The sequence below is a fragment of the Ambystoma mexicanum genome, chromosome 2q (genome assembly GCF_040938575.1).
Source record: "Ambystoma mexicanum isolate Mex_15411 chromosome 2q, UKY_AmexF1_1, whole genome shotgun sequence".
Classification (NCBI taxonomy): Eukaryota; Metazoa; Chordata; class Amphibia; order Caudata; family Ambystomatidae; genus Ambystoma; species Ambystoma mexicanum.
The window spans coordinates 1,423,612,815-1,423,625,482 of record NC_090924.1 but is presented as its reverse complement, the minus strand read 5'-3'; the positions used below and the strand labels follow the sequence as shown (position 1 = coordinate 1,423,625,482).

The 12,668-nt window shown below is 45.4% G+C and overlaps 1 protein-coding gene across 2 annotated transcripts in view; it reads left to right on the top strand.

Annotated features, from left to right (window-relative positions):
- The window catches only part of LOC138570211 (BTB/POZ domain-containing protein KCTD12-like), a 905,191-nt gene extending 897,093 nt beyond the window's left edge, over positions 1-8,098 (top strand). For both annotated transcript variants that reach the window (XM_069648936.1, XM_069648935.1), the window contains exon 4: positions 6,916-8,098. In XM_069648936.1, coding sequence (XP_069505037.1) covers positions 6,916-7,694 — 779 coding nt within the window. In that variant the 3' untranslated portion in view covers positions 7,695-8,098. The remainder of the gene's footprint in view (positions 1-6,915) is intronic.
- Positions 8,099-12,668: the final 4,570 nt, after the last annotated feature.

Sequence of the window (12,668 nt, the reverse complement as noted above, 5' to 3'; positions counted from 1 at the left end):
TTGGTGCTGCCCGAGTTTTCTGATGGCATGAATAACTGCCACACTTCACCACTCAGACTTACAGTATTGGTGCTGCCCTAGGTTTTTGGTGATGTAAATAACTACCACACCTGACCTGTAAGTGGTGATGCTTAGCAGACTTATAGTATTGGTGCCGCCCTAGGTTTTTGGTGATTGTAAATAACTACCACACCTGACCTGTAAGTGGTGATGCTTAGCAGACTTATAGTAGTGGTGCTGCCCTAGGTTTTTGGTGATGTAAATAACTACCACACCTGACCTGTAAGTGGTGATGCTTAGCAGACTTATAGTATTGGTGCTGCCCTAGGTTTTTGGTGATGTAAATAACTACCACACCTGACCTGCAAGTGGTGATGCTTAGCAGACTTATAGTATTGGTGCTGCCCTAGGTTTTTGGTGGTGTGAATAACTACCGCTCCTGACCTCTCTGTGCTGATTCTTAGCAGACCTGTAGTATTGGTGCCCTAGGTTTTTGGTGGTGTGAATAACTACCGCTCTTGACCTCTCCGTGCTGATTCTTAGCAGACCTGTAGTATTGGTGCTGCCCGAGTTTTCTGATGGGATGAATAACTGCCACACCTCACCACTCAGACTTACAGTATTGGTGCTGCCCTAGGTTTTTGGTGATGTAAATAACTACCACACCTGACCTGTAAGTGGTGATGCTTAGCAGACTTATAGTATTGGTGCTGCCCTAGGTTTTTGGTGATGTAAATAACTACCACAACTGACCTGTAAGTGGTGATGCTTAGCAGTCTTATAGTATTGGTGCTGACCTAGGTTTTTGGTGATGTAAATAACTACCACACCTGACCTGTAAGTGGTGATGCTTAGCAGACTTATAGTATTGGTGCTGCCCTAGGTTTTTGGTGATGTAAATAACTACCACACCTGACCTGTAAGTGGTGATGCTTAGCAGATTTATAATATTGGTGCTGCCCTAGGTTTTTGGTGGTGTGAATAAGTACCGCTCCTGACCTCTCCGTGCTGATTCTTAGCAGACCTGTAGTATTGGTGCCCTAGGTTTTTGGTGGTGTGAATAACTACTGCTCTTGACCTCTCCGTGCTGATTCTTAGCAGACCTGTAGTATTGGTGCTGCCCTAGTTTTCTGATGACATGAATAACTAGCACACCTCACCTCTCAGTAGTGATGCTGAATTTTTTTCGAATGCCATTATGTCAAGAAAAATGCCAAAGAAAATGATTTCAATTTCAAATTTTTCTTAATGGGGGGTTCCCTGCCCAACCCCCCGTTTTTTTATTTACACTTTATTTTTACTAGCTAAACCAAAAAAAACATACAAATAAAAAAAAACACATTCGCATTTTTTTTCCCGTCATACTTTTTTTCGACATAATTGCATTCGAAAAAATGTTTTCGACATTTTAACTGGATACCGCTTAGCAGACCTGTACTATTGCGTCTGAGCTAGGGTTTTGGTGGTGTGAATAACTACCACCCCTGAACTCGAAGTGCTGATGCTTAGCAGACCTGTACTATTGCTTCTGCGCTAGGGTTTTGGTGGTGTGAATAACTACCACCCCTGAACTCGAAGTGCTGATGCGTAGCAGACCTGTACTATTGCTTCTGCGCTAGGGTTTTGGTGGTGTGAATAACTACCACCCCTGAACTCGAAGTGCTGATGCTTAGCAGACCTGTAGTATCAGTGCTGCTCTAGGTATTTGGTGGCATGAATGGCTACAGCGCCGGACTCTAATTATTGATTAATTAATGACTTCAGGCTTACCAGAGCTGTAGTATTGGAGCGGAACCATTTTTCGGGTGGTATGAATGTTGCTAGTCTGCACGCTTGGGGTATGGTAAACTCCTCACCCCCAGACGTAGCTTGCCAATATGTTTCAGTACCCTCGTGCCCTGCCTGTAATTCACTGATCTGTCTTTTGCAGTCCTGCGCTGTGCTTCTCATTTAACCTTCCTTCAACTGTGGTTTGACTTTCCTGGTGCTTGTGGTGCATTAACATCCCTGCTACCTCTGGAATTGACTTTTTCCCGCATATACTTCCTTCTCTGTTATGCTGGCTCGTTCATGCTTCCTCTTCCACCCTCTTCCTTGTTCCTTCGCCGCCTCCACTTCGAGCCCTTACCTACCCAACTACCTATCGTGTTAACTGCCAAACACAACCTCTTGGCCGTTCCTTACCAGCCCTGCGCTGTGTGCGCTTTCAGCCAGCCCTTTAATCACTGTGCTTACTTCCTCACAACCTTGCTCTGTGTTACCAATGCCCAGCCTAAACACTGGATTGACTTTGAACAGCCCTGTGCTGTGTTCTCATCTTGCTTAGCCTTAACACTGGATTGACTTTGAACAGCCCTGTGCTGTGTTTTGCATTTCACCTACCGGCCACCACCATTTTGACTTGAAACCTTGCTGTGTTTTGCATTGCACCTTCCTGCATCCACTGATTGACTTTGACACTTTGATGTGTTTTGCATTTCACCTACCTGCCACCAGTAATTGACTTGGAAACCTTGCTGTGTTTTGCATTTCACCTACCTGCATCCACTGTTTTGACTTCTCGCAGCCTGTGCTGTGTTTTCATTGTTTACCTATGTGGTGATACTTGATGTTGCCCCTGCATAATGTGGTGAGTCTTTCCCAAGATGTGCACATACTTTTAACTCCAGTCTTGCGCTGTGCTACATTTTTGTCGGATTTCCCCTGCAGCCCCATGCAGCTGGCTTCACTTATGTACTGAATCACTGCTCTAACTGACTGTGCTCACATTCAATTTCTGTACAGCTGATGTAGCCCCTCGCTACATGAGCCGCGACTGTTCCAGTCTGCATTCATTCATACCTGCCCGGTCATAACTGTGTGTCTGCTTGCCTGATGCACCATGCGGCACAGCTTTTTCAGTCTGCATTCATTCATACCTGCCTAGTAATAACTGTTTGTCTGTTTGCCTGATGCATCTCCTCACGCCATGAGGTACAGCTTTTCCAGTCTGCATTCATTCATACCTGCCTGGTCATAACTGCGTGTCTGCTTTACTGATGTAGCCCCTCACACCATGAGGCATGGCTTTTCCAGTCGGTATTCATTCATACTTGCTTGTCATAACCGCTTGTCTGCTTGCCCGGTGCAGCTCCTCACGCCATACGGCACACCATGAGGCACGGGTTTTCCCGTCTGCATTCATTCATACCTGCCTAGTCATAACTGCTTGTCTGCTTGCCTGATGCACCATGCGGCACAGCTTTTCCAGTCTGCATTCATTCATACCTGCCTAGTCATAACTGCTTGTCTGCTTGCCTGATGCAGCTCCTCATGCCCTGAGGCATGGCTTTTCCAGTCGGTATTCATTCATACCTGCTTGTCATAACTGCTGTTCTGCTTGCCTGATGTAGCCCCTCATGCCATGAGGCACTGCTTTTCTAGCCTTCATTCATTCATACCTGCCCGGTCATAACTGTGTGTCTGCTTGCCAGATGCACCATGCGGCACAGCTTTTCCAGTCTGCATTCATTCATACCTGCTTGTCATAATTGCATGTCTGTTTTTTCCACAATGCGGTTACCTACTTGTACTTGGACTTTTTTCAACCTGTTTTGCATTTGTACCTCTCTCCTTTCCTCTCCTCCTTCACTTCCCTTCCTCCCGCTCTCCCCCTTTTTTCATGTCTCAGCACTTGCACGATCCAAATCGCCTAGTAGGAATGCTCTTTATTGTTGTTCAACCCTTCCTCCCCTGCCTGCACTTCCTTCCTCTCCCTCTCTCATTCTATAGCACTTGCACGTTCTGAATGATTCATAGACCTTTTAAGAATTCTTTTCTTTGTTTTATACCATTTTCCACTTCCCGTTACCCCCAACCCTTTCTTGATGCGCCTTGAAACACCATTCTTTCTGTATAGTGCGCATTACAAATAACCAATAAATTAATAAATTACCACACTCACCTCTCAGTGGTTATTCTTAACAGGCCTGTAGTACTGAAGCTCTCCTAGGTTTCTGGTAGTATAAATAACTACATCACCTGATTGTTGATGCTTTTCAGACTTGTAGTATTGGTGCTGCCCTAGGTTTTTGGTAACGTGAATAACTACCACACCTGGCCTATATGTGCTAATGCTAAAGTCAACCTGTAGTATTGGCACTGCCCTATTTTTCTGGTGGCATGAATAATTACCACACCTCTCAGTTGTGATTCTTAGCAGGCCTGTACTATTGGAGCTGCCCTATGTTTCTGGTGGCATGCCTAACTACCACACCTGACTTCTCAGTAGTGACTTATACTATTAGTGCTGCCCTAGGTTTCTGATGGCCTGAATAACGTCCACACCTGACCTCTCAGTGCTGATGCTTAGGAGACCTGCATTATTGGTGCTACCCTAATTTTCTGGTGAAATTAAGAATTACCACACCTCTCTTCTAAGTGTTGATTCTAAGTAGATCTCTAGTAGTATTAGTGCTGCCCTAGGTTTATGATTGCACAAATAACTGTACACCTGACCTCTCGGTGCTGATGCTTAGCAGACCTATAGTATTGGTGCTGCCCTAGCTGTCTCGTGGCATGCATAACGCCCACATCTGACCTCTCAGTAGTGATGCTTAGCAGACCTATAGTATTGGTGCTGCCCTAGGCCTCTGGTGGTATTAATAAACTGAGATTCTTAGCAGACCTATAGTATTGGTGCTGCCCTAGCTGTCTCGTGGCATGCATAACGCCCACATCTGACCTCTCGGTGCTGATGCTTAGCAGACCTATAGTATTGGTGCTACCCTAGGTGTCTGGTGACATGAATAACTTCCACACCTGACCTCTCAGTGATGATGCTTAGAATACCTGTATTATTGGTGCTGCCCTAGTTTTCTGGTGGCATGTATAATGACCACACCTGACCTCTCAATGATGATTCTTAGCAGACCTGTAGTATTCGTGCTGTGCTAGTTTTCTGAGGGCATGCATCATTACCACACCTGACCTCTTAGTAGTGATGCTTAGCTGACCTGTAGTATTGCTGCTGCACTAGGTTTTTGGTGACATACATAACTACCCCACCTGACCTCTCAGTGATGATGATTAGCAGACCTGTACTATTGGTGCTGCCCTAGTTTTCTGGTGGCATGAATACTGACCACACCTGACCTCTCAGTGGTGATTTTTAGCAGATCTGTAGTAGTATTAGTGCTGTCCGAGGTTTCTGATTGTATGAATAACTACACACTTGACCTCTCAGTAGTGGTGTTTGGTATTGTGGATATATACCACTCCTGATGCTTGGCAGACCTGTAGCATTGGTTATTGACAAATAGCCACAGAGCTAAATTGCTGTAATTAATGGTTGCTCCCCCGCCCCCCAACAGCAACAGTGAATCAGTTTCATCTATGGACACTTGCCTGCCAATCCTCAGCAGATTTCTGGAAGCTTATGACTCCTAATTTTCGGATCACCCTCACTCTGGTCCCAGCCTAAGCCCTTGCTCTGACTATGGCGGTAATGGTAGAAACATTTGGGATTTTAAATGCCTCCCATCTTTTCAAACACTGCTTAGTTATATGTGGGATCTCATTGAGATATTTACGGCATGGGGTACATGGAAAGTACTAAATAGGATAAATATCCCACTGCAATCCCAATTCATAATTAGGCTGTAGCTTTAAATCACGAGGCACTTAAAATCCCACACATTGGTACTGTTACCACCAGGCGTATAATGAGACCCTTATTGCCATTTCACATTCCTTAGATGACAACTAAACATAAGCAGCTTTCTCAACATTTACATCCCTCCCATGCCACCCTGATTCCGCTGTGATGATGGGGTTTGTTCAAGACACAAGGCTTTCAGTGAGTGAGTCGCATATCGCACACAGTATAGACTGAATAACATTTTGGGAAGTTTTTTCAAAATATAAGTGTAGTTTGAACTCTAATGGGGAGCAGTGAAAACCTTTAGCCACCATGTACGCTTTAATGGATTCTAAATATGCATGGCCTGATTCTGCAACCCTGCGTTCAGGGGGTTTAAAGCAACCTGACACAGGTCACCCAGCACCCCATTCTTTTAACATCATTTGCATTTAACCCTCAATTGGATGTGCTAAACCTTTTTCCTCAGATGTGTGAGAGTCAAGAGTCCACACAATGTTTATGTCCTGGGATTCTATTTCTAATCTGTATTTCAAGGGTCTGCAGCTCTCCAAATGTTTTGGATTAAGACTCCAATGACCCCTCACCTTTGACTATATGCCTATACAAGCTAGGGCTCATGGGATTGTAGTTCAACTCATTTGGCGGGAGCTAATGTTTGCAGACCCCTGGAATCATTTGAATCTTTTTGCTCAGAGCATTTGTTCAATAACAATCAGGTCAGAATCCTGACTGGGTTTCCTTTAAGCAATGCAACCCGAGCAGAGGGCATTACCGGCCAGTTAGAAGCCCGAGCATGCGGTCAAGCCCCGGTTCTGAGCCTCCCGATTGGCAAGGAGACCACCCCTCCCTTCGCTGGCTACTGATTATTAATATAAGGGTATAGATTAGATTGAGAGCAAGTGGGGAGGGGTTACATTTTAGACCAAAAAAAGGTCAAATAAATTCGATCAAATGTGATTAAGTCAAATGTTTTAGGTCAAATAGACCCACACCACAAAAATCATTAGTCTTATGCTGCATTTAATTTTCATTAAATATACTGTATAAGATCTGCGATTCACAAATCGTGCTCTCTTGTGCATGTATTGAGAAGTTAATTGCCATAACTAGGAGCCATGTTTTCCTTAATATACATGTGAGATTTACTGAAATAGCTGTTACACAATGCCCCCTAAAAATGATATTTCGATGTGTCTTACTTTAATTCATGAATGAACAATTGAGTCCGGATCACAGCAGTCATCACTAATGACATTGTCTGATTCTCTTTGCAGTGCTTGATGTCCCTCATGTGGCCGAGACGACCGATGACCTATCACCCGGATCCGAGGAGCTGGGCAGCTGCAACGACCTTTCCCGCTCCAACCTGGACAGCCAGTCAGAAACTCACTCTGTTTTGGCGGCCACCATCAGCAACCACGAGGATGGGCTTGACCTAGAAGCTCCAGATTACGAGCCCCCCGAACCCTTACCATGCCTGGAGTTAGCCGAGGACTTCCCGACTATGCCTGATTTGGCACTGTGCCCTGTGGCACCATGTCCTGTGGCGCTGGAGGAATGCCCTAGTGTACCTGCTTCCGCACCAGGACCTGCAGTCCTGCAGGAACCTGCTTCTCCACCATGCCATCCTGGACCGGAAGAATGCCCTACTGTTCCCGGTCTCACAGCTGGCCCGGAGTTACTAGATGGGAGCGCCACTCTACAGGCTCCTCCCCTGTGCCCGGAGATTCAGGAGGGAGGCCACACATTCATGACTCCGTCGACCCTAGAGGTAGGCCCTGTCCGCCCAACCACGCTTGACCTCTCTCATTCCCACCGGAAGCAGGAGGAGGCAAAGACGCTTGGTCCACGAAGGAACAGCGACCTCTCAGAAGTGAAGGAGAATGGTGTGGAGAGCTGCCCCGATGCCCCGCAGGTCACTCAAGAGAAGAAGCCCCTGGAGGGGGATCTGTATAGGTGTATTGAGGACTTCCGCAAGATCCGCATCCCGGCTGCCTTCCCGGACAAGAAGCGGCACTGGCAGTCCGAGCTGCTGAGGAAGTACCGGCTCTGAGGGTCTGGTGCGGACTGCCACCAGCAGCAGGAGAGGGGATCACTGAGGCAGTGGGGTGCCTGTGAAAGGTTGTTAGGGCGGGTGAGGCGCCAGTCACACATCAGGATCCCTTTGCATGTAACCGACTAATCAAGCTCTCCCCAACTTTCAGAAGACCTTGACTCCCAGAAAATCACCCAATTTCCCAAAAGGGCAGTGCACCTCTTCGTTAAAAGGGTGTGCTGGCAGAAGTGACAGAGACTTTAAACTTCTAGCTGGGCAAACTATACAGCCCTCATAAACAAGAAAACATGAGCCGAACCCTCCAACAAATGGCCCAGGGGACAATGGCTTGCCCTCTTGGCGACCGCACTCAAGAAGCCATATCTAATGATATTTAGGATTCTAGTTGATTAAAGATCACTTATCAAGTACAGGCTCCCCTTTATTGATCCCTTCGGTGCCAGGCTGTATTCTTTTTCATTTGCAATGTTGCATTGATTGAACTATGCGAGCACACTTATAGCTACACAATCACTCACCTAGCTCTGGTTTTGGCAAGCACTTCCTTTCTCTCCTGGGCACTAGGAGAACTGTTCACTCTTCCTTTGTAGAGCCACATGGTGATGAGTTGTGATGCATGTATTTGCCTTCTTATGTGGCATCACTGCACAATGCTTAGAGTGGGGACAATGGAAGGATGTTGAACTCCTTGGATCTTGGGTCTTCCTCCAACTTGGCAAACTACCTTAGACCAGCCCATAGTATCCATTGAGTAAAGCTTCCCTGTGATGTAAGGGTGTGGGGGTGGAAGGACCCATTTGGCAAAAATATGTAGAGTGGAGTATGGTCAGCTATTATTGTAAGAAGAACTTCACACTTGGAAACAAAGTAGAGGTGCATCCATGGAAGTAATGGGTGCACGGATAAGGAAAAGCCATGCTCCTTTAGTCCCCCCTTCAGGTTGTGAGGCTGCTTTGAGGTCAACATGGAGGCTTTGGGGTGCTGCACATCACTCATTGACCAAAGCTTCACAGAGGTTTCATTGACCTCTACAGTGTGATGACACCCCTCTGCAGCCCCATGTTGTGTATGCCTTGTTGGTAGCAGAGGCCTCATCTCAACCTTCTGCACTGCACCAGCAGACAGGCTTGAGAAACACAGGCCCATCCCTTGCCCCTGCACAGCTTCTTCCATACCATAGAAGAGACTCAGCGAGAGAGCGAGAAGGGAGGCTAGGAAGAATGTCCAGGCAGCAACAGCATCAGGAGCCTGGCAGTGCCCAAGGAGCTTCATGGCAACGAAACGCATGGGCCTTGGGTCTGATCATGGCTTGAACTCTGATTGCTGCTGTTCACAAGTAGCAAAGATTTGTCATTTCAATCCGAGGACTAAAAGAAATACATTGTTGGTACTTTCTTAGCACTATGTTTATAGAATGCACATACAACATATGTGTATTCACTGTGTGTCTCTTTAGAATGTTTTCATACACAGAATGGTCAGGAGTGCCAGAGGGATCCGGCTTTGCAAATCAAGCTATTTCACCTAAATGTAGGAAAAGGTCAGTCATTATCACTAGACCCTAAACCTATAGGTCAGCCATTATCACTGGCACCTAAACCTACAGGTCAGTCATTATCACTAGCACCTAAACCTACAGGTCACTCATTATCACTAGAACCTAAACCTGTAGATCATTCATTATCATTAGCACCTAAACCTACAGGTCACTCATTATCACTAGAACCTAAACCTATAGGTCAGCCATTATCACTAGCACATACACCTACAGGTCAGTCATTATCACTAGCACCTAAACCTATAGGTCAGTCATTATCACTAGCACCTAAACCTACAGGTCAGTCATGATCACTAGCACCTAAACCTACAGGTCAGCCATTACCACTAGCACCTAAACCTATAGGTCAGTCATTATTACTAGCACCTAAACCACTAAACCTATAGGTCAGTCATTATCACTAGCACCTAAACCACTAGACCTACAGGTCAGTCATTATCACTAGCACCTAAACCTATAGGTCAGTCATTATCACTAGCACCTAAACCTACAGGTCAGTCATGATCACTAGCACCTAAACCTACAGGTCAGCCATTATCACTAGCACCTAAACCACTAGACCTACAGGTCAGTCATTATCACTAGCACCTAAACCTATAGGTCAGCCATTATCACTGGCACCTAAACCTACAGGTCAGTCATTATCACTAGCACCTAAACCCACAGGTCACTCATTATCACTAGAACCTAAACCTGTAGATCATTCATTATCATTAGCACCTAAACCTACAGGTCACTCATTATCACTAGAACCTAAACCTACAGGTCAGTCATTATAACTAGCACCTAAACCTATAGGACAGTCATTATCACTAGCACATAAACCTACAGGTCAGTCATTATCACTAGCACATAAACCTGTAGGTCAGTCATTATCACTAGCACATAAACCTACAGGTCAGTCATTATAACTAGCACCTAAACCTATAGGACAGTCATTATCACTAGCACATAAACCTACAGGTCAGTCATTATAACTAGCACCTAAACCTATAGGTCAGTCATTTTCATTAGCACCTAAACCTATAGATCAGTCATTTTCATTAGCACCTAAACCTATGGATCAATCATTATCACTAGCACCTAAACCTATAGATCAGTAATTTTCATTAGCCCCTAAACCTATAGATCAATAATTTTCATTAGCACCTAAACCTATAGCTCAATCATTGTCACTTGCATCTAAACCTACAGGTTAGTCATTATCACTAGCACCTAAACCTACAGGTCAGTCATTATCACTAGCACCTAAACCTATAGGCCAGTCATTATCACTAGCACCTAAACCTACAGGTCAGTCATTATCACTAGCACCTAAACCTACAGGTCAGTCATTATCATTAGCACCTAAACCTACAGGTCAGTCATTATCACTAGCACCTAAACCCTACAGGTCAGTCATTATCATTAGCACCTAAACCTACAGGCCAGTCATTATCACTAGCACCTAAACCTACAGGTCAGTCATTATCACTAGCACCTAAACCTACAGGTCAGTCATTATCACTAGCATCTAAACCTATAGGTCAGCCATTATCACTGGCACCTAAACCTACAGGTCAGTCATTATCACTAGCACCTAAACCTACAGGTCAGTCATTATCACTAGCACCTAAACCTATAGGTCAGCCATTATCACTGGCACCTAAACCTACAGGTCAGTCATTATCACTAGCACCTAAACCTACAGGTCAGTCATTATCACTAGCACCTAAACCTATAGGTCAGTCATTATCACAAGCACCTAAACCTACAGGTCAGTCATTATCACTAGCACCTAAACCTATAGGTCAGTCATTATCACAAGCACCTAAACCTACAGGTCAGTCATTATCACTAGCACCTAAACCACTAAACCTATAGGTCAGTCATTATCACTAGCACCTAAACCACTAAACCTACAGGTCAGTCATTATTACTAGCACCTAAACCTACAGGTCAGTCATTATCACTAGCACCTAAACCTACAGGTCAGTCATTATCACTAGCACCTAAACCACTAAACCTACAGGTCAGTCATTATCACTAGCACCTAAACCTACAGGTAAGTCATGATCACTAGCACCTAAACCTACAGGTCAGCCATTATCACTAGCACCTAAACCTATAGGTCAGTCATTATCACTAGCACCTAAACCACTAAACCTATAGGTCAGTCATTATCACTAGCACCTAAACCACTAAACCTATAGGTCAGTCATTATCACTAGCACCTAAACCTATACATGTGCCTCATCACGGATATTAAAGGTCTGTATAAAGAACCGCTCAGGGTCCGGCTTCAATTGCAGGCTGAGTGTAAGGGAACAAGGGCAGCATCGGGCCACCTCCATCCAGCTGTTTCATATCCAGCTGTTCCATAGAATCAGGCTCATACCCACATTCACTACGTGAAACATACACATTTCCACCCCGACCCTACCCTGCACACAGCACACATCACAACATGCCTCTTGCTATGCAATAGTTCAGAATATATCGAATGGGTGTACATGTATGTATATTGATTTATTTTTCTGTTATTTTAGAACATAGGCCTTTGGCAAGAATAACTAAAGGCCCATCATGTTAACATCATCCATTCCATTGATGACATGTAGAGATGAATAACGGACCTTTTCGAACACGCGCGCCCCTGTTCCTGTAAATTCACCCCTCTCTCCTCACTTCTTGACACCTTAAAACCCCACGTTACTCTCACTGTCTCCTGCAGTCACGCTTTGGTGATGTCTGTCATCACCCCACACGTGCACCCCATTGTCATGTCCAGTTACTGTGGTACTTTACTCATCCACCTTTGTGACCCCCCTTCACCCCTGACCTCTTCATCATCCAGGTGCACCCACGTGTAACCCACTAGGTCACGTTCTCTGCTGGTGCACATGTTTGCACGCCCTTATGCAATGTCCCTGGATCATGCATTCCTACAAAATGTGATGCCTCCACTTCCACACTCGTAGCTCCATGGATAGACTCATTCCATGATGTACATCCTCTTAGGGAGTCCTGTACTCTCTCCTACACCTTCCCATCCCCTTAGGGATTCATGTACTCTCTCCTACACCTTCCCACCCCCTTAGGGATTCATGTACTCTCTCCTACACCTTCCCACCCCCTTAGGGATTCATGTACTCTCTCCTACACCTACCCATCCCCTTAGGGATTCATGTACTCTCTCCTACACATTCCCATCCCCTTAGGGATTCATGTACTCTCTCCTACACATTCCCATCCCCTTAGGGATTCATGTACTCTCTCCTACACCTTCCCACCCCCTTGGGATTCATGTACTCTCTCCTACACATTCCCATCCCCTTAGGGATTCATGTACTCTCTCCTAAACATTCCCATCCCCTTAGGGATTCATATACACTCTCCTACACCTTCCCACCCCCTTAGGGATTCATGTACTC